This window comes from Apodemus sylvaticus, chromosome 22 (assembly GCF_947179515.1).
Source record: "Apodemus sylvaticus chromosome 22, mApoSyl1.1, whole genome shotgun sequence".
In the NCBI taxonomy this organism is placed as follows: Eukaryota; Metazoa; Chordata; class Mammalia; order Rodentia; family Muridae; genus Apodemus; species Apodemus sylvaticus.
The window spans coordinates 26400639-26420101 of NC_067493.1; the positions used below are offsets into that span (position 1 = coordinate 26400639).

At 51.1% G+C, this 19463-nt stretch overlaps 3 protein-coding genes across 6 annotated transcripts in view; 2 read left to right on the forward strand and 1 right to left on the reverse strand.

Annotated features, from left to right (window-relative positions):
* Snx8 (sorting nexin 8) overlaps positions 1–2593 on the forward strand; it is a 50058-nt gene extending 47465 nt beyond the window's left edge. For both annotated transcript variants that reach the window (XM_052167731.1, XM_052167732.1), the window contains exon 11: positions 1330–2593. In XM_052167731.1, the coding sequence (XP_052023691.1) occupies positions 1330–1443 (114 nt within the window). In that variant the 3' untranslated portion in view covers positions 1444–2593. The remainder of the gene's footprint in view (positions 1–1329) is intronic.
* A 3073-nt stretch (positions 2594–5666) lies between these two features.
* On the reverse strand, positions 5667–12819 carry Nudt1 (nudix hydrolase 1). 3 transcript variants are annotated; one of them, XM_052168324.1, is made up of 4 exons: positions 12792–12819; positions 8832–8996; positions 7996–8141; positions 5667–5983 (listed from the first exon to the last, which is right to left on the reverse strand). In XM_052168324.1, exons 2-4 carry the CDS (start codon positions 8981–8983, stop codon positions 5811–5813), a joined length of 471 nt encoding a protein of 156 aa, XP_052024284.1. In that variant the 5' UTR covers positions 8984–8996; positions 12792–12819; the 3' UTR covers positions 5667–5810. The 3 variants fall into 3 exon arrangements, with proteins under 3 accessions (XP_052024284.1, XP_052024285.1, XP_052024282.1); XM_052168325.1 differs by lacking the exon at positions 12792–12819 and adding an exon at positions 12217–12279; XM_052168322.1 differs by lacking the exon at positions 12792–12819 and adding an exon at positions 11944–12162.
* On the forward strand, positions 12419–17879 carry Mrm2 (mitochondrial rRNA methyltransferase 2). Its single transcript, XM_052168321.1, has 3 exons — positions 12419–12893; positions 13462–13751; positions 16724–17879. The coding sequence occupies exons 1-3, from the start codon at positions 12886–12888 to the stop codon at positions 17164–17166; spliced, it is 741 nt and encodes a 246-aa protein (XP_052024281.1). The 5' UTR covers positions 12419–12885; the 3' UTR covers positions 17167–17879.
* Positions 17880–19463: the final 1584 nt, after the last annotated feature.

Below are 19463 nucleotides of genomic sequence, written 5' to 3' on the forward strand. Positions count from 1 at the left end.
GATGATACCTGCTGTGGTAGCCCCTTGTAACCCCTTCCCTGCCTCACCCCCACCCATCTTCCCTTGCTGCACTTCCTTGCTTTCCCAAGACACTGGTGTCTCCTGCTGGCTGTGGGAGCCTCATCCCCTCCAAGAGGACATTTGGTTGTCTGCTCTCTGTGGGTCACAGGGACTGAATTTAGGCGATCAGGTGGCAGCAAGCATCTTTCCCCGCCAAGCCATCTTGCAGGCCAGACTGTGATTTTTTGATACCCCGCCTCAACCTCCTGAGTGCTGGGATGATAAACACATGCCACACGCCTGACTCATGTGTGCCTGGGGCCCACCCCGGCCTTCATGCATGCCAGACAAGCATCCTGCCAGCCCGCTTCTCCCTTAACCCTTGGAACCTCTTTCGTCCTGTGCGGTTCCAAGGTCTGAGAAATGGCATGATGGAACCACCCCACTAGTTTTCAAATGTTGGCCTGCATGCCGACCAATAGAGCATCCCTGCTTGGCCGCTGCATCCGGGCTCTGTGACGGGTAGGAGCTGGGCTCATTACGGCCTGCCCTTCTCACCAAGGAGCAGAGGTAGACTTGGGGGCATTAGCTTGTGGGGTTTGGGGAGGGTACATGATGGCTGCCCAGTAGCTCTCACACCGTCCAGGTCAGTAAATCTGCTCAGTGGGTAGAGAGCTTGCCGAGTATGCCCGGAGCCCAGGGTATTCCATTCCCTAGTACCGTGTATGCCAGCTGTAGCGGTGCTCATCCATAATCCCAGCACTCAGGAGATGGAGGCAGGAGGATCAGGAGTTCAAGGTCATCCTCTGTTATATAACAGTTACTAAACTTAATTTGTTTTTGTGTGGGGTGCCAAGGGTCAAGCTTGGGGTCTCATGTGGGTTTGGTAAGCTAATTCTAGTCCCTGAGCTGTGTCCCAGCTCTGTTTTTGATATTTAGGTCTCACTATGTAAGCCAGGCTAGCCTGGAACTTGTAATCCTCCTACTTTGCCTCCGGAGGATGGACCAACATTGAGAGAGTGGGGTGATTTGTCTTCCCTTTCAGACGCTCAGGCCGTGGAGCCTGGTATTTGCAGCGTGATGTGAGGGCCCTCATGTTCATGCTACCGATGATAAGGAACGGGAACCGGCTTGCCGTGGACCAGGCTGTGGCCCCTCACCTCAGGCTGTGGCCTACCCCCCTCAGGCTGTGGCCTACCCACCTCAGGCTGTGGCCTACCCACCTCAGGCTGTGGCCACCCACCTCAGGCTGTGGACCCCCACCTCAGGCTGTGGCCCCTCACCTCAGGCTGTGGCCCCCCACCTCACCTCTCTCTTCTTCTCTTGCAGATGAGCAAGGTGTGGAATGACCTGAAGCCGAAGCTGAGCTGCCTCTTTGCTGGACCTCACAGTGTGCTGACGCCACCGCGCTCCCCGCAGGAGGATGGCGTGTGTCCCCACTAGTGGCAAGGCCACGGCAGCGCTCCCTGTGGCCTCACTAAAACCTCTTTGCAAACAGTGTGTTCCTGGCTGATTCCCTGCCGGCAGCCGCCATTCCTGAGCTGCCTGTGGGCTGTGCTGGCGGGCTTTGTGCCCCCAGCCTGCCCCTCGGCCTGTTGATCGGGTCGGTAGTGGGAAATTAGGACTGGATTGTGCTCCGTGCCCACAGTGCTAAGGGCCTTTTGTACCCAGTAAGTGGTGTCTAGGGGAGCCTAGGGGTTAACCTAGCAGCGAAAGAATGGGAGGACCGGCCTGCCCTGTGGCCGGCAAGGAGCTGGTCGGTCTCTGAGGGTGGGAACATAACTCTAGACTAGGGCCTGCAGACATTCTGCGAGGAGTTTTGAGGCCAGGAGGGAGGTCTGACCCAGGAGGGGGTGAGTGTGCAGTGTTTGGAGTGTTGGAAGACATATTTCACTGCAGTGCTATCCTTGGAGTGCAGGTCCAGGGCCTGTCAAGGTCCACAGTGGAGGAAGGCTCAGGGTCTTTTTGTGTTGGGTTTTGGAGGGTGGGAGTGAGCAGGGGTGTGGAGGAGCGCTGGAGATAGGCATCCGTGTGGGGTGCCCAGGCCTCGGTCAGGCAGCCGGTTCCACCTGGATGTGAGCTGTTTCCTCCACTGACCCAAGTCTCACCCGCCCCTGTGCTGTAGTGCCCTAGGGCTCCCAAGTCTGAGAAAGAGCCAGCCTTTGCTTCAAAGGAACCAGGAGTCCCCTACCCTCTGGGCACCCCGCTGTGCTGTCCGAGCCTGTGTTGTGCCACAGCCATTCTCGGGGCTGCAGAGGATGAAGAAGCACAAGTCTCCCCGGATCTGCCGCCTGCTTGTCCCCCTTCCTGGGCCGAGTGGGACCCAGCTGTGGCCTCAGCTGCACAGTCCTGGGCCATTAGAGTGGGAGTGAAGGCAGGCTGGTTTCCTTGTGTTTTGGTGCTCCCTACTTGCTGTTAGCCACCCCGGCTGAAGAAGCTAGGCAGGGACAGTGGGGCTCCGGACACTGCTGTGTGGATGCTGGGTAGAGGACTCAAGAAGCCGGTGCTGTGGGATTCAGCTCTGAACGAAGCACTTTACGGACTGCGGGACTCAATTACTGCCACACCTAATAAACTGGACGTGTTTACATAAGGTCTCCATGCTGCAGTTTCTCTCCATAAGCCCACGAACGGTCAGGCATGTCTTGGAAACTGAGTTTTAAGTTGGGATGGGCAGCTGCCCCTAGCCTGTGGTCCCTGTGGGGAGTGCTGTATGGTTAGCTTCCTGGATAAGGAAGCATAGTTTCCTGACGGAGGGAGGTTCCTCCTCACACTCAGAAAATCTGTTAAGTTTACACGTCTCAGAAATCTGCAAAGTACGTGGATTCACAAGGTCCCTCCCAGAGGTGGTGCCCGAAGTGACAGTTGCTGAGGGCAGAAAGTGACCTGTCCGGCGCCCTGTGTAATACAGAACTCCTGGGCTGTATTTCCAGTTCTGGACCATGCTGGTCGCTGTATGAAGAGTCCCTACTCCGGTGAGGTAAGCCACACTCCTGTAAGTAACCCCAGGAAACTCACTGGCTCGCCCAGCCTTCGCAGAATCAGTTCTTTGATTGCTCTTTGGAGCTGGATCGGTTGAGTTTGTTTCCTGGTGCTGTGATGAAAGCCCCAACAGAAGAAATAGTGTGGGAAATGGTCATAGGTCTGTCACCTCGGGGGAGTGGGGGTCATCCTGTAAGAGCTGAGCCAGCTGGGCACACTGCACCCAGAGTTGAGCAGAGAATGGCTCAGAGTGTGCATGCCGGTGCTCAGCTGGGCTTCTCCACTCGCGTGCTGTTCCGGAGCCCCTTCCTAGGGAATTGTGCCACCCACAGTGGGCGGGCCTTCCTACTTCGGGTAACATAATCAGGATAGTCCCCAGACATGTCCACAGGCCATCCTGAGGTAGACACTCCCTCCTGAGATGCACTTCCCAGGTGATGTTGAATGACATCAGGTTGACAGTTAAAACTGATGTCATAAGGAATGCAGTACTTGGCAGTCCTTCCTTCCTGTTCAGTTTCTCAGTTTCTAGTACCCGTGCCAGCTTGCTCCCAAGGTCCTATGACGTTAGCTCCAGTGATTTGCCATTCGTCCTCCATGGTACCTGTACTCACATGCACGTCACCTCTACTCCACGAACCTAACTGAAGAAAATCCCCATGGTGGCACATGCCTTTAATCCCAGCACTTGGGAGGCAGAGGCAGGTGGATTTCTGAGTTCGAGGCCAGCCTGGTCTACAGAGTACGTTCCAGGACAGCCAGGGCTACACAGAGAAACCCTGTCTCGAAATAAACCAAAAGAAAATCCAAGAGGAGGGGCTGTAGCAATGCCCCTCTCTCAGCACTTCTGCTCAGCCCCCTTAGGTTTAGGGACTTTCAGTTAACAATGTATTTGGCTTTGGATCATGGTGTGTGTGTGTGTGTGTGTGTAAATCTTGGCACCTGTGGAGGCCTGCTGGGAACAGGACTTCTGAAAGCAAGTATGTCTGGAAGACTGTGGTCCAAAGCCACTTTTGCTGGCTACAAGCGAGGTCTCCAGAACCAAAGAGAGCACACAGCTCTTCTTAAATTGAAGGTGTCTATGCCCGAAATGAAACTGAGTTCTGCTTAGGCAAGAAAGAGGTGTGCTTATGTGTATAAAGCAAAAAAAAAAAAACAAAAAAACAAAAAACAAAAAAACAAACAAAAACAAACAAAAAAAAACAAAAAACAAAAACAAAAAAAACAAAAAAACAACAATACAGTGACTCCTGGAGGCAAACCAAACAAAACCAGAGTGATCTGGGGGGAAAGTAACTCGGGCCCACGGAAACAGTGGCATGGTTCGTGCCAAATTCCGAAGCAACCTTCCTGCAAAGGCCATTGGACACAGAATCCGTGTGATGCTGTACCCATCCCGGATTTAAATTAATGGAGAGTAAATAAATAAAAGTAGATTTGTGCTCTTGTAAAAAAAGAAAATTATATAATATTTTATACACACACACACACACACACACACACACACACACACACACGAGATGTGCATGTGAGTGCTGGTGCCTGTGGGGACCAGAGAAGGGGGCAAGCTTCTGAACTTGGAGGTACAGATGGCTATGAGCTCCCTGCTGTGAATGCTGGAAACTGATTCAGGTCTTCTGCAAGAGCAGTGCTGCTGACCCATCCATCGGTCCAGCCCTCCTCTGGGGCTTTTCCTTAAAGGCGCCCTCTTCCCGAGGGAGAAGTGTTTTCTGGGAAACAGGAACAGTTAGGATGCAGCACGAAGTGGAACTGCATGTTTTCTGCTGCATACCGCCCACATTGAGAGGTCCCCATCTAAGTGCAGCCTGGAAGTCCTGGCTCCCCCACCCTCCACATTAGGGGGGCACCTGCTTCACCACAGCCATCACAGCAGCAGGGGAATGTGTAGAGGGGGGGATGCGGCTGTGATCTGGTTGGTCCGGTTCTGCAGGCTCTCCTGCTTGGTTATCTTTAGCTGATTTGCTCGGTAATCTCAGCCTAGGAGGCCACACCTGTGCCTGTCTGTATAACTCCCTGGACACAGCCTTTCAGGACCTGGACTCCAGCTAAGGAGTCCAGGACCTTAGCTGGAGTCCAGGTCCTGGTTGGCAGCCCAGCCGCCTGCCAGAGGAACACTTGTTTTGCTGAGACACCATCTCCAGCTACCTCCTGAGACCCAGGGCTCTAGCTTAGCTCAGTGGTACCCTGCTTTCCGCCGTTTTTCTTCACGTGCCTGCTCTTGCCTGGCATCCTGTATCCTGTGCCAGCCAAGCACTTCAGAGGTTCTCCTTTCCACTTAGACTGTCACTCCTGCATGAAAAGAGTCCTTACCTCATCTTTGGTGTCTGTCCACCCTGTTTGGGGTAGTGGTACAAGATGAAGAATTGGCTGGCTGGGGGCCTGACAGAATCTCTTTCTCCTATCCAGCTGCCTGTACCACTTCTTGACGCTGTAGTCACACAGCAGCTTAGGGGAGCAATGGCTTATTTTGGCTTATCCATCTAGGGGATATAGTCATCATGGAAGATATGACACAGTAGCAGGAATGTGAGAGGACAGGAAGTGGTGCTCACCTATAGAGCCCCAAGGCCCATCCTCCATCTCTGATCCCCAGTGACTCAGTTCCACCACCAGGGCTCTGGCTCCTAAAGGTGCCGCAACCTTCTAAAACAGGACCAGAAGAATTCGAACATCTTAGTGTATTGGTGACATTTCACATTTCAACCCCAACACCTTGCAAACAGAAAATACCAGTCCTGTTTGTGCTTGGACTGACACCTTGTGGCTGTGCAGCAACCTGAGTCGCCAGAACCAGCCAGACCTCTGCATCAGAATCCATTCACCTCACGCAGAGAGTACTCGAGGATGGTGTCTTGATCGTGGAACTTGAAGTGCCCACAGAACTTCTTCTTCTGAAGCAGGAGCGGGAACCAGTAGCTGTCATCCGGCCACATGTCGGCAAAGGGGATCTGGTCCAGTTGGAACCACTGAGGGCGCATTTCTGGATGGGGGGGGGTAATGGGGGTGGGGGGTGAAGAGGGGAGGGGGAGGGGAGAGGAAGAACATAGATTTCAGCTGACCTGAGAGGGGTAAGTTACCCTGGGGGGTAATGGGGGTGGGGGGTGAAGAGGGGAGGGGGAGGGGAGAGGAAGAACATAGATTTCAGCTGACCTGAGAGGGGTAAGTTACCCCTGGATCCGTGTGAATACCTGTTAGGGGATTTTGTTCTGTTTAAGACATTTTGCCCTGGCTGGCCTTGAACACAGAACTCTGTTATATATCTGAAAATGCCTGTGTGAATGAATGTCACAAGTGTGTGGATACTAGAGGAGGCCAGAAGAGGAGCTGTCGTTAGAGCCGGGCACACGCTAATTAGTGCAGATGCTGGAGACTGAACGTGGGTCCTTTGGAAGACCAGCCAGTGCTCCTAACTGTTGCAATCTCTCTCCAGCTGTTTGGACATTTTTGGTGGTGGTTGTTATTTATCAAAAGAAAAAGTTGACAGGTTTTATATTATTTTTAACTGCATGTATGTTAATGTGTTGGTGTAGGACCACAGAGGCCAAAGACATCGGATCCCCCCTGAAGCTGGTGTTAATTAGTTCTGAGCCACCTGAGGTGGCTGCTGGGAATCAAAAGTGGATTCTCTGGAAGAACAGTGTGTGATCTTTATTGCTGAGCCAGATTTCTACTGTTATCCCCTCTTTAAACATTTTGTAAAAATTATTTTATGTGTAGGAGCTTTTTTTATTTTTATTTTTATTTTTTGGCCTGGATATCAAATGCATGCAGTTCCTACAGGCACCAGAAGAGGGCATCAGATCCCCAGGAACTCTGTTCTGGACAGGCATGAGCGCAGCCCTTTGGGCACTAGTGAAAGCACATGGGTCCTCTTAACAAGTGAGTTCTCTTAACCTCTGAGCCCTTGTCTCCTCATCCTCTGGAGCTGTTTGAGACAGGAGTTCTACACTGTAGCCCAAGCTGGTCTGGAATGACTGGCAATCCTCCTGCCTCAGATTCCTGGTTGCTGGGTTTACAGGTGTGCAACACCACTGTGCCTGCTTTATTTTCTTGGATACAGGGACTTTTCTTTGCAGCTCTGGCTGACCTGGCACTGAGTATGGTACCCAGGATAGTCCTGAATTTAAGGTAACTCCTCTGCCTCAGCTTCCTGGTTGCTGGAATTATCAATGTGCACTGCTCTAGCTGGTTTATCTGAAAAAGGACCTGGTCTGATTTTATAGCTCATCCTCCTGACCATCTCTTGGTTTTGACAGGGTTATTTTATGTAGCTCAGGCTGGACTAGAACCCATTCTGTACATTGCTGGGATTATGGAGGTGCCTCCACATACCTGGTTATTTTCTTACTTGTTTCTGAGACCTAATCTGTGTTGGGATTGCAGACATGAAATATCACATGGTTCATGTCACTGCTGGGGATGGAACTCAGGTCTTTGGGCTAATTAGGCCTCCTGCCAACTGAAATACACCCCAGCCATTGTTGCAGCTGCTGCTGCTGCCGCCCTGCCACTGTCACTGTTCCTCCTCCTCCTTCTTCTTCTTCTTCCTCTTCCTCCTCCTCCTTCTTCTTCTTTTTTTCTCAAGACAGGTTTCTCTGTGTAACCCTGGCTGTCCTGGAACTCACTCTGTAGACCAGGCTGGCCTCAAACTAGAAATCTGCCTGCCTCTGTCTCCCAAGTGCTGGGATTAAAGGCACACACCGCTACCACCTGGTTCTTCTTCCCTTTTTTTCTGAATATCAGGTTGGCTATGAGCTCACAGAGATACCCTGCTTCTTCTCTCACGTACCAGTGTTTGGCTGATTTCCATATTCTGTGAAATAAAGACATGGACTCATCCGCGGGCTACAAGGCTGCTTTGCCTGGCTGCCCCTGGTTCAGACGCTAAGCAAAGATAGGACGACTCGGTCGGTGCCTATACTCATCAAGAGTCAATTCCTTTCTCCTAGGCAGACACATGAGTCCAGGCGTCCTTCCCTGCCCATGTCTCACCTTCGCTCTCTGTGGGCGCCCCGTGCACGTGGTCAGTAGAGAAGATATGCACGTCCATCAGCTCAGGGGAACCCACAAACTCAAATGAGATGTGGCCCACCTTGTGCAGTGTATCCACGCTCAGACCGCTTTCTTCCAGAAGCTCCCTGGACGGGTAAGGAAGGACATGGGCATTAGCTAGCTCGTGAGCGTAGCACACATGCTTACAGGCATAGGGCCATGGGACTGCGGCCCCAGGGCATGTGATGTGTGTGTTCTAGGAGGGCACCATGCAGAGGCATTGCTAGAACCAGTTGAGGAATCAACTTGAACTTCATAAATTCAGACATGGAATCACACGCCTGTAACCCCAACACAAAGGAGGCTGAAGCAGGAAAATATGGGGTTTGAAAAATAACCTGGGCTACAAAATTAAAGGCTACCTGGACTATGTAGAAAGACCCTTTAAGGGGGCTAGAGAGGTGGTTTAGCAGCTGAGAGCACTGACCGCTCTCCCAGAGGACCTGGGTTCAAGTCCTAGTACCCACATGGCAGTTCACACTAATTCCAGTTCCAGTGGATCTAGGATCCTCATACAGATGTACATGTGGGCAAAGCATCAATGCACATTACAAAAACAAACAAACAACCAGACCCTTAGAGAGAATTTAAAAGCCAGGTATGGTGGCCCATGCCTTTAATCCCAACCCTCTGGAAGTAAATGCAGGTAGATCTCTGTGAGTTCAAGGCCAGCTTGGTCTACACAGCATCTGTTAATCTCAATAGTATGTTTCCTACTCTCTTGGGCTTCCTCCCCAGCTAGGCTGGCTTTGTGGTCAGACCTTTGTTTCCCTCACCTCTTAGCCCCGTCCTCAATGGTCTCTCCTTCCTGCACCTTGCCCCCAAAGCCATTCCAGCGGCCGGCACCAAAGCCCCTCTTCTTCATGCCCAGGAGAACTCGCTGAGGCTGCAGCACCAGCACGAGGGTATAAAGCCTGGAGGTGCTCATCGTCTCCTGGGTCCTGTGAAGAGGATCAGAAAATGGGGTCTGATTGGCCTGTGGTCTGTTAGAGTAGGCATCATATGTGTACTGTGGGGGCCAGGAGAGAGGGAGAGACACTCTGGGAGAGGTGGATGGTATGGCCTACTGGTAGGTACATAGTCACAGGATACAGCCTGTGCCTTAGCAGGCCATGTACAAATGTGCCTTTGAGGTCCCCTTTTCATCTGTCTGTCTGTCTGTCTGTCTGTCTGTCTATTTATTTGAGTTCTGGGGAAAGAACTCAAAACCTTGAGCATGCTAGGCAGGGGCTCTATTACTGAGCCACGTCCCAGCCCCTCACTGAGGGATTCTAGGCAGGGGCTCTATTACTGAGCCACGCCCCAGCCCCTCACTGAGGGATTCTAGGCAGGGGTTCTACCACTGAGCCACGCCCCCAGCCCCTCCCTGGTAGATTCTAGGCAGGGGCCCTACCACTGAGCCACGCCCCCAGTCCCTCCCTGGGGGATTCTAGGCAGGGGCTCTACCACTGAGCCACGCCCCCAGCCCCCTCCCTGGGGGAGTCTAGGCAGGGGCTCTACCACTGAGCCACACCCCAGCCCCTCATTGGAGGATTCTAGGCAGGGGCTCTACCACTGAGCCACGCCCCCAGCCCCTCCCTGGGGGATTCTAGGCAGGGGCTCTACCACTGAGCCACCTTCCTAGCCCCCAGTCCAAGCTTCTTACTACTTTTATTGTTTCCTTGACCTCATCTGGCTAAGGCGGGATCTAGAAACTGGGACCCTCTTAAGAGGTTGCAGTGTATAAGAAAAGTAACTTAGGGCTGGAGAGATGGCTTAGCTGTCAAGAGTACTGGCTGCTCTTCCAGAGATCCTGAGTTCAATTCCCAGCAACCACATGGTGGCTCACAACCATCTATATAATGGGATCGGATGCTGTCTGCTGGTTGTCTGAAGAGAGCAACAGTGTACTCACATTAAATAAACAAACAAAAGTAATTTAAACAAGGGCTGGAGAGATGGCAGTGGTTAAGAGGACTAGCTGCTGTTGCAGAGGACTGTGGGTCCATTCCTAGCATCCACATGGTGGCTCACAACTGTAACTCCAGTTCTGATGCCCTCTTCCAACAAAACTCCTACATTCCCACTGGAGAGATGGTTCAGTGCTTAAGAGCACTAGTTGCTCTTTCAGAGGCACCAGGTTCGATTCCCAGCAAGCACATGGGAGCCCTAAGTGTCTGTAGCTCCAGCTCCAGGGGATATGGCTCCTTACAGACATACTTGTAGGCAAAACATCAATGAACCCAAAAATCAACCTTTTTAAAAACCCTAAATGTGCACAATATAAGTTAATCTTAACCAGGCAGTGGTGGCACACACCTTTAATCCCAGCACTTGGGAGGCAGAGGCAGGTGGATTTCTGAGTTTGAGGTCAGCCTGGTCTACAGAGTGAGTTCCAGGACAGCCAGGGCTATACAGAGAAACCCTGTCTCAAAAACAAACAACAAAACAAAACAAAAACAAAAAACAAAAAACCCAAAACAGTTAATTTAAAGAAAAGAATAAGAAGAAAGGGAAAGAAAAGGAAAAGGATTTGGAGCTGGGGCCTGGTGCCGAGGCAGAAGAGTGTCTTAGCACTGGCCTGAGCCCTGACTGTCCTGTCCTGAGACACTGGCTTCCTAACTCAGCAAAGTCAGCCATCTCTTAGTAAGCACCAGCTGCACACAGCTGTCTTTCATATCCACAGGAGACTGGTACCAGGACACCCCGCCCTGCCACGGATACCAGAATCGAAGCACGATGAAATCTCTTCTATGAAATGGCACGTCTGCCTGTAACTTACAGACATCCTCCAGCCCACTTCACATGCAAACCATGTACATCGTTTTCATGTAGTTGAGTAATGACAAAGGCCCTCACATTCCTTACAGATGAGTGATTTAGTCTGCAAGTATTTTAAATAAGACAGAGGTGTGCCATCTACTCCAGTCTGGACTTAAACTCATAATCTTCCTGCCTCAACGTGCCAGAGTGAAGAATGATGGGCGTGTCCCTGTCGCAGCAAGCTCAGGTACGGGTCTCAGTGAAGTGAGCTGTGAGGACACAGATTGGAATCCGGTAGAATGGGCGTGGCTATGGCTCTGTTGATTGGCATTGCTTCAGACATACAGTCCCCATACTGTTTCCCTTCTGCAAATGGAAATACCTTAGCTCACACCATGATGGGCTTATTAATTGGGGGTCTTACAGACAAGGTTAATTGGGGCTGGGGACTACTTTTGATTTACCAGTTGAATTGGTCTAACACTGAGTCCATGGGTATGGATGGCTGATTAGCCTTCGTGTGTACACGTATGCACGTGGGTGTCCCTCCCTGTGTGTGGGGACCACAGTTGACATCCAGTGCCTTCCTCAATTGCTCTCTGCTGTACAGTTTTTTTTCCATATATAAAAAAAGATTTAGTCAGGCAAGGTGGTGCATGCCTTTAATCTCAGCACTCAGGAGGAAGAAGCAGGCAGATCTCTGAACTCCAGGCCAGCCCGGTCTACAGAGTGAGTTCCGGGATAGCCAAGGAGGTCAGAAAAGGGGGTTGGCTCCCTTGGAACTAGAGTTAAAGATGGTTGTGAGCCACTATTTGGGTGCTGTGAACCTGATTTCAGTCCTCCCTCTCCTGGAGCAGCTCATACTTTTGCTTGTATGTATGTATGTATGTATGTACATATATTTAAGTATGTGGTTATTTGGCTCTGTATGCACAAATTCATGTGGCTACCCAGAAGAGGATGATGGATCCTCTAAATTTGGAGTTATAGGCAGTTGTAAGCCACCTTACGTGGGTGCTGGGAATCAAAATACAACAGCACCAAGTACTCTTAACCACGGAGCCATCTCTATCTGTCTGTCTATCTATCTGTCTGTCTATCTATCTATCTATCTATCTCTGCATATATACATACATACATACATACCTATGCATATGAATTAGACAGGGTCTTTCATTGGAGCCTGTAGCGCATAGATTCAGCGAGAACTGCTCCAGGGACCAGACAATCTGTTTCCTGGCACTGAGGTAGGTTACAGGTGCACGACACACTGGTTTTTTATGTGGGTTCTGAGTCTCCAACTCAGGTTCTCATGCACGGGAGGTAAGCATTTCACAGGCGTCTATCATCCCAGCTTCAATCAACCTTGTTTTCAAAAGTTGAACCATATAGTAAGACTAAGAACAGTGTAAGACTTACTTTCTTATTTTCTGAGGAGAAATCTAATGCTTGGTCTAAATTTGAAACGGGGTCAAATGGCAGAGCCTATAGGCAAACTAGGGTGCTCTGGACATCAGTTTAGTGTCCCGTCAGTGCAGGTAACTGTGATAGATGGTAAATCGGATGCGTGTCAGAGAACTTTCAAATGCTAGGGGTTTGGGGTGATAACCATCCGTTCTGAATTGAGGTCAACTGTTGCAGGTGTTGGAGACAATGCACATGGAGTGCAGAGCCCAGAACCTGCCTGCAGGGGGCACTCTGCAAATGCCGTTCCCTAGACTCCCCTTCCAGGGGCTGAGCCCGGTACAGTCCGGCTGCAAACTGCCCATGCACCACACCGCCCAGGTCCAATCCCTCCTCTCATTTCTGCTCCCTACTTTCTGTAGTTCTCCCTGGTCTTCCCGACCTCAGGTCTACCCAGCACCCCAGTTTTCCTGGTGGGCTTGAAGCAGCTCCCTAGTCCTTCCGCCTCCTTCCCTCCCCGGAACTCCAGCACTCCCGATCTACCGCGTCTCTCCCACACCCGGGTCTCAAATGCTGAGAACCATGCTTACCTTCGCGCTCCAGCCAGAGTTTCCCGGGGCGGAGCCTCGCTTGAAAGCGAGGGCGGGACTTCCGGCGGCAGGAGGAAACCGCTAGCAAGCAGCCATGGCCGGGTGAGTGGAGTTACCAGGTCCTCTTGCACTAAAAGGGCGCCTGTTGCATGCAGGAACGGAGTGGATGACAGTAGTGGGGAGCTCAGTGAGTTGTGTTGCAGAAGGACCCTGGCGACCTTCGTCCCGGGGAACGGGACACCGGTGTACGATGTTTTTTTTCATGTACAGAAGTGAGTGAGGCAGGCAACGTAGTGATAGGTGTATGGGCTCCGCGGATAAAGCTGTGCATGCGTGAGGATTGGAGTTCGGATGCCCAGAACCTACAAAATACTGGACTTTGTGCTGACTAAATGTAACGCCAGTGCTGGGGAAGCAGGGAAAAGGGGTCCCTGGAGAAAGCTGGCGAGATAGACTGGCAGGTTGGAGACCTTACCTCAATACGTAAGGTAGAGAGCAAGCCAAGGATGCCCCTTCTCTACTTTGGGACCCCATATACACGCAGACACATGCTAATACACATGTGTGCATGCATACCGCACATACAGATGCAGAAAAAAAGGTAGGTTGAACCAAGACCTGCTTGCCTCTCTGTCATGTCCACCTGCTAACTCCTTTCCCACCATTTCAGGTATCCGAGGCTGGTAGGCATTCCCCTTAATGTTCGGAGGTTACACACAGCAGCGCGTCACTACAAGGGCCGGACGGGCGCCGAGCACCTGTGGCTGATGCGGCATCTCAAGGACCCGTTTGTAAAGGCCGCAAAGGTGGAGAGTTACCGCTGCCGCAGCGCCTTCAAGCTCCTGGAGATGAATGAGAAGCATCATATCCTGAGGCCTGGTCTCCGGGTGCTGGACTGCGGGGCAGCTCCGGGAGCCTGGAGTCAGGTGGCTGTGCAGAGCGTCAACGCCACAGGCGCAGGTGGGACCTGCAGTTTCTTCCAGCTCCTCTGATTACTGTAAACTGGAGGGAATACTAGTGAGTAGCTCGTTACCCAGAGACATTGTTTGAGGATCTTTCTAAGTAGGTTTAGAGATGAGAGTTAGAGAAATAGAACACAGGCTGGGTACGGGACGCAGCTGCTGAGTTAAATTAGGCTCCTGCGGGCCTACGAGGTGAAGCAGGATTAGAAGTTCAAGATCATCCCAGCTACACGGTATGCTGGCAGTCAGAGAAAAGGGGCAGCCGGGCGGTGGTGGTGTACACCTGTAATCCTAGCACTCTGGGAGGCAGAGGCAGGGGATTTCTGAGTTCAGGACAGCCTGGTCTACAGAATGAGTTCCAGGACAGCCAGGGCTATACAGAGAAACCCTGTCTCGAAAATACCAAATCCAAAAAACCAAAAAAAAAAAAAAAAAAAAAAAGAAAGAAAGAAAGAAAGAAAAGAAAAGAAAGAAAGAAAGAAAAAAGGGCAGAGGGTGGTGGTGCTATGAAGACGGCGTAGGCAGCAATGGTTCCCAGCCTGTGGGTCGCCACCCCTTGGGGGGTCACATATCAGATAATCATGCATATCAGATATTTACATTATGATTCATAACAGCGTTAAAATTAGAGTGATGAAGTAGCAACAAAAATAACTATGGTGGGGGTGGTCTCCACAATATGTGGAGCTGTGTTAAAGGGTCACAGCCAGCGTTAGGAAGGTTGAGAACCACTGGCTTGGTGGGGGAATGGTGTGTGCCACTAAGGCTGACGGCCTGAGTTCTCTCCCCAGGACTTACACTGTGGAAAGAATTGACACCTGTGGACACCACAAGTGTGCTGTGGGTGTGTGCCCACTTGCACATCTCACACACATGATTCTAGGCTTTGTTCTGTGTTCCCCTCTCAAAACAAAAAAAACCCCAGAAAACCAAACAGTACCGGCTTGCTTTCCTTTCTGTCGCTGTGATAAGCACCGTGACCAGAACAACGCGGGTAGCAAAGGGTTTCTTCCAGCTAATATGAAGGGAAGTCAGAGACAGGTACTGAGGCAGGGGCATGGCGGCACTCTGCTTTCTGGCTTGTTCTCTTGGCTTGCTCAGCCTGTTTTCTTACCCATCTCAGGACTGCCTGCCCAGGGGGTGGCACGGCTCATTGTGGGCTGGTCCCTCTCATGTCAATCATCAATCAAGAAACATGCGCTCTAGGCCAGTCTCATGGAGGCGGTTTCTTAGTTGAGGTTATATTATATTATATTATTATTATTATATTATTATTATATATATAATATGTTATATATTATAGAAGATCAGGTCCCTCTCATGTCAATCATCAATCAAGAAACATGCGCTCTAGGCCAGTCTCATGGAGGCGGTTTCTTAGTTGAGATTATATTATATTATTATTATTATATATACAATATATATTATATTATATATTATAGAAGATCAGGATGTAGGGCATTTTCTTCATTAGTGGTTGATGGGGGAGGGCTGATTGCCGGTGGTGCCATCCTGGGCTAAGGGTCCTTGGTTCTATAAGAAAGAAGGCTGAGCGAGCCAGCGGGAGCAGACAGTTAGCAGCACTCTGCCATGGCTTCCGTATCAGCAGCTTCTGCCTCTAGGCTCCATCCTTGATTGAGTTCCTGTCCTGTCCTGCCTTCAATGACAGTGATGTGTAAGTCAAATAAACCTTTCTCCAGCTTGATTTTTGGTCATGGGTGTTTTCATCACAGCAGTAGAAACCCCAAGAGAGCAGGGTTTGGAGACAGGACTGTTCATGTGTCCTGAAACCCCGGAGCTCATGGAGGTCTCACCGGGCCTCTGGACTTCTTATTCTGGGACTGCGGTAGGCTGTGTTCTCAGTGTGTGTGTGTGTGTGTGTGTGTGTGAGAAATGGTACCCAAATAGGAAAGAGAGAACACAGCGGCACCTGGACATTGTCCGGCTGTGGTGGCCACGTCTGTGATCCCAGCACTCTGGAGGTGGAGGCAGGAGAACCAGGAATTCCAGGCCCGAGTCACGTGGTTCTCAAAGAACCAAAAGCCAAAAATGAAGGGCTGGAGAGCGCACCGCTCTCACAGAGGACTCAAGTTCAGTTCCCAGCACCCATGCCAGGCAGCTCCCAACCTCCTTAACTTCACATCCCGGCCCTGGACTCTATAGACACCTGCACTTGAGTGTACATCTACACATATGTAAATAAATAATAAATCTAGAGAACAAAACAGCAGAGCATGGTCTCACATGCCTTTGATTCTATCCTTTAGAGGCAGAGGCATCAGTTCTCTGAATTTGAGGCTAGCCTGGGCTACATAGTGAGATTTTTCTCAAGGAACAAAAAGCAAGCAAGCAAACAAACAAACATAAAAACAAAAAGATTGTTGGGAGCTGGACATGGTGGTACCCACCTGTAACCTCAAGCACTCACTGTGTTAAATCAGGAACTTACGTTTTGGGCTAGCCTGGGCTACCTAGTGAGATTCCCATTTTAGAACCAAAGAATACACAAATAAAATAGTCATTTGGAAGAAGAATTCTGGAGAAGAGGAACCTAGAGTAGTGAACTGACAGCAAAGTGGAATTCAGCACCTTGGCTGCCGTCCTGCCTCTGCTTGTCAGTCACAATGATGACAAGACCATTTCCTTTCCGGGTCTCAGCTTCCCCCGCTGTGCCAAGGAGAATAGACACACTGTACTCTACTACATGTCTTTATTTTTATCAGCTTTGAGAGACAAGATCTCACTTGGTAGCTCAAAGTAGCCTTGAACTTGTGACAGTCCTCCTGCCTCAGGCTCCTGAGTGCTGATATTATAGCCTGTGCCCTTACATCTAACTCATGCGTCTTCATACAGAAGGTCTTTTGTGCATATGTATGCATGTTAGCTGTCATCCTTGGTCTTAGTGCCTGACTTCCTTTTGTATGTTGGTAGAAAGATTCGTGGTGTAATAACATGTTGTTACTTCCGTAGATTCCAGCTCTCCCGTGGGCTTCGTGCTTGGGGTCGATCTTCTCCACATATTCCCTTTGGCAGGAGCAACTTTTCTCTGCCCTGCTGATGTGACTGACCCCAGAACTTTCCAGAAAATTTTAGAACTGCTTCCCAGAAGGAGAGCGGATGTGATCCTGAGTGACATGGCCCCAAATGCCACTGGGATCCGAGACCTCGATCACGACAGGCTCATAAGACTGTGCCTGACCCTTGTGGACATGGCTGTGGACATCCTGCATCCGGGGGGGACACTTCTGTGTAAGACCTGGGCCGGGAGTAAAAGCCACCTGCTGCAGAGGAGACTGACCCAGGAGTTCCGGAGCACAAGGGTCGTGAAGCCGGAGGCCAGCCGGAAAGAGTCTTCGGAGGTGTACCTGTTGGCCACACAGTACCGAGGGAGACAGGAGTCCGTGAAGCAGTGAGCATGCGCCGTCCGTCCTGCCTTCCGGGAGTGCTTCCGGAGCGGAGTGTGTATCCACGCTGTGTTGTGGATGCGAACAGCAACACCCCGGCGCACCTCTGGGCTTTAAGAGATAGGAAATGTATTCAAGGGCTGGGAAAAAGAGCTAAGAATGGGCAGCACTGTGGCTCAGTGAGGGAAGGGGGCTTGCCGCTAAGCCGGACGCTGAGTGTGGTCTCCAGGACCCCGAGAGCAGCGCGAGAGAACCAACCCTTGGAAGTCGGCCCTGACTCCCAGGTGCACGCATTGTTAGTTTCTGGCAATTTGATACAAACTTACCCATGTCTAGGAAGAAAGAATCCGACTGAGGAATTACCTCCATCGGCTCCGCCTGTGGGCAAGCGAGTGAGACATGGCCTGAGACATGGTCTTGATGAGTGACTGACGGTGTGTGTGTGGGGAGGGGGGTGCTGGCACTCCTAGGCATGTGGGCCTGAGTTGTGGGAGCAAGACTGAGGAACAAGGCAGTAAGCCGTACCCGCCCCCACCCCATCCTCCTCCCCACCCCCACCCCGTTCATGTCATGTATCCCCACACTCCCCCACCCCTCCCCCATGCCTGCTTGAGTTACTGCCTTGACGGACTGTGGTTGGGATGAGCGAGCCAAAGAAACCCTATTTTAAGTGCTGGAAACAAAACAGTCTTCTCTATCATGATTTTATTTTTCTGGCTTTGGTTTATTTGTCTGTTTTCGAGGTTGAGCGTCACTATATAACCCAAGCTGCCTGAGAGCCCGCAGTCCTCCAAGTGCTGGGATCGCAAGCGTACACTGCCACACCCGGCTCACGCCACGTTTGAAGAGAATGTTGTGAGGGTTACAATAAATAAATAAATAAATAAATAGGAGGAGGGAGGGAGAAGGAGCATTGACTGGTTGGGCTGGGATCAAGGCCCAGCAGCAGAGAGCCTGTCTACTATGTGAAAGGCCCCAAGTAGATTCCCTAACACCCCGAAAACAAAACCAAATAGACCTGGTATTCAAGGGCTGGGGTGGGAGTGGGAGGGAGAGAACAAAACCAGTGGATCCCTTTTTGCTAGGCTGGGAGTGTGGCTCAGTGGGTAGAGCGCTTGCCTGGCATTTATGAAGCCCAGGGTTCCATCCCCAGCACTGCCTAGACCCGGTGTGGCAATGCGTGCTTGCAGTCCCAGCAAAGAGAGGAGGATCAGGACTTCCAAGTCAGCCTGAGCTACAGAGGACAGACATGCCCAGCTCTGGCCTTATGGAATGTCTTCAGCTCCTAGACCTGGCAGTCGAGAGAAGCAGTAGTGTCCTGTGGTAGTGTCTGAGCGCAGAGTCTGCTGCAGGGCTGAGGTTTCTCTAGAGGGGTTGCTGTCTGGTGAATGCTGGCAACGCCTCTGTTCTTCCAACAGAGACAGTCCCTAGAACAGTTAGCAGAGGCGCTCGTGTGAATTCATGCTTGGCCTGGGTTTTTTTTTTTTTCTATGTATTTTTTTGGTGGGAGACTATACTGCTATGATACTTGCGCTCCAAGGCCCATAAAAGTCATTGCCAAAGCATGCGGCAGGGCTCTTGTTCCTCGGTGAACGTCACCCTGCTTTAGAAAAGAGTGGGTTACATGGTTATTATCACCTGTGAGTGTGTGTGTGTGTGTGTGTGTGTGAGAGAGAGAGAGAGAGAGAGAGAGAGAGGGAGAGAGGGAAGGAGGGAGGGAGGGAGGAGGGGGACTTGGAGGGGAAAGAGAGAGTGAGAGTTCTTTCTCCAGAAGATCTAGGTTCCAATCTCAGCACTCACGTAGCAGCTCCCAATCATTAGTAATTAGTCCCAGGTGATCCAGCGTCCCGTTCTGGTCTTCATGGGCACTGCACTAATGTGCACAGACAACTACACTCCAGTAAAATACTCACACACATAAATAACTAAACAAAAACCACGGAAAGAGCCCCTCCTCCTAGTCCCAGAGGGAGGCTGTGGAAGCTGTGCCTGCATCCTGACCAGCAGTCCTTGTGCTGTAATAGCCTCTCCCTCATCCCAGGCCCGAGGGCACTCCGGGGAAGTGTTCCCACTCGCGCCTGGGTAAAAATGGCAGCTGATGTTCGAGAAGGCTTTATCGTGGCAAAAAAGTCTGGCACAGAGCGTTTGAAATAGGACAGTTGAATCGAAAATCACGCTTTGGAGCCGAGCTGTTGCAGCTGCTGTGTAACTTCCTCAGTGAGTCTGTGCAGGGTTCACAGCAGCTGGACTGCCTGGAGATCAGCCTTGCTGACGGCTAAACTGGGTAAGTGAGGGCCCAGGGCTCC

Excerpts from the sequence above, each read along its gene's own strand:
- Mrm2 (XM_052168321.1), top strand. Across the intron at positions 13,752-16,723 it reads CGTCAACGCCACAGGCGCAG|ATTCCAGCTCTCCCGTGGGC; the intron begins GTGGGACCTGCA and ends TTACTTCCGTAG.
- Nudt1 (XM_052168322.1), bottom strand. Across the intron at positions 8,142-8,831 it reads ATTGAGGACGGGGCTAAGAG|GGAGCTTCTGGAAGAAAGCG; the intron begins GTGAGGGAAACA and ends TTACCCGTCCAG. Across the intron at positions 5,984-7,995 it reads GGCGCCCACAGAGAGCGAAG|AAATGCGCCCTCAGTGGTTC; the intron begins GTGAGACATGGG and ends CCCCCCATCCAG.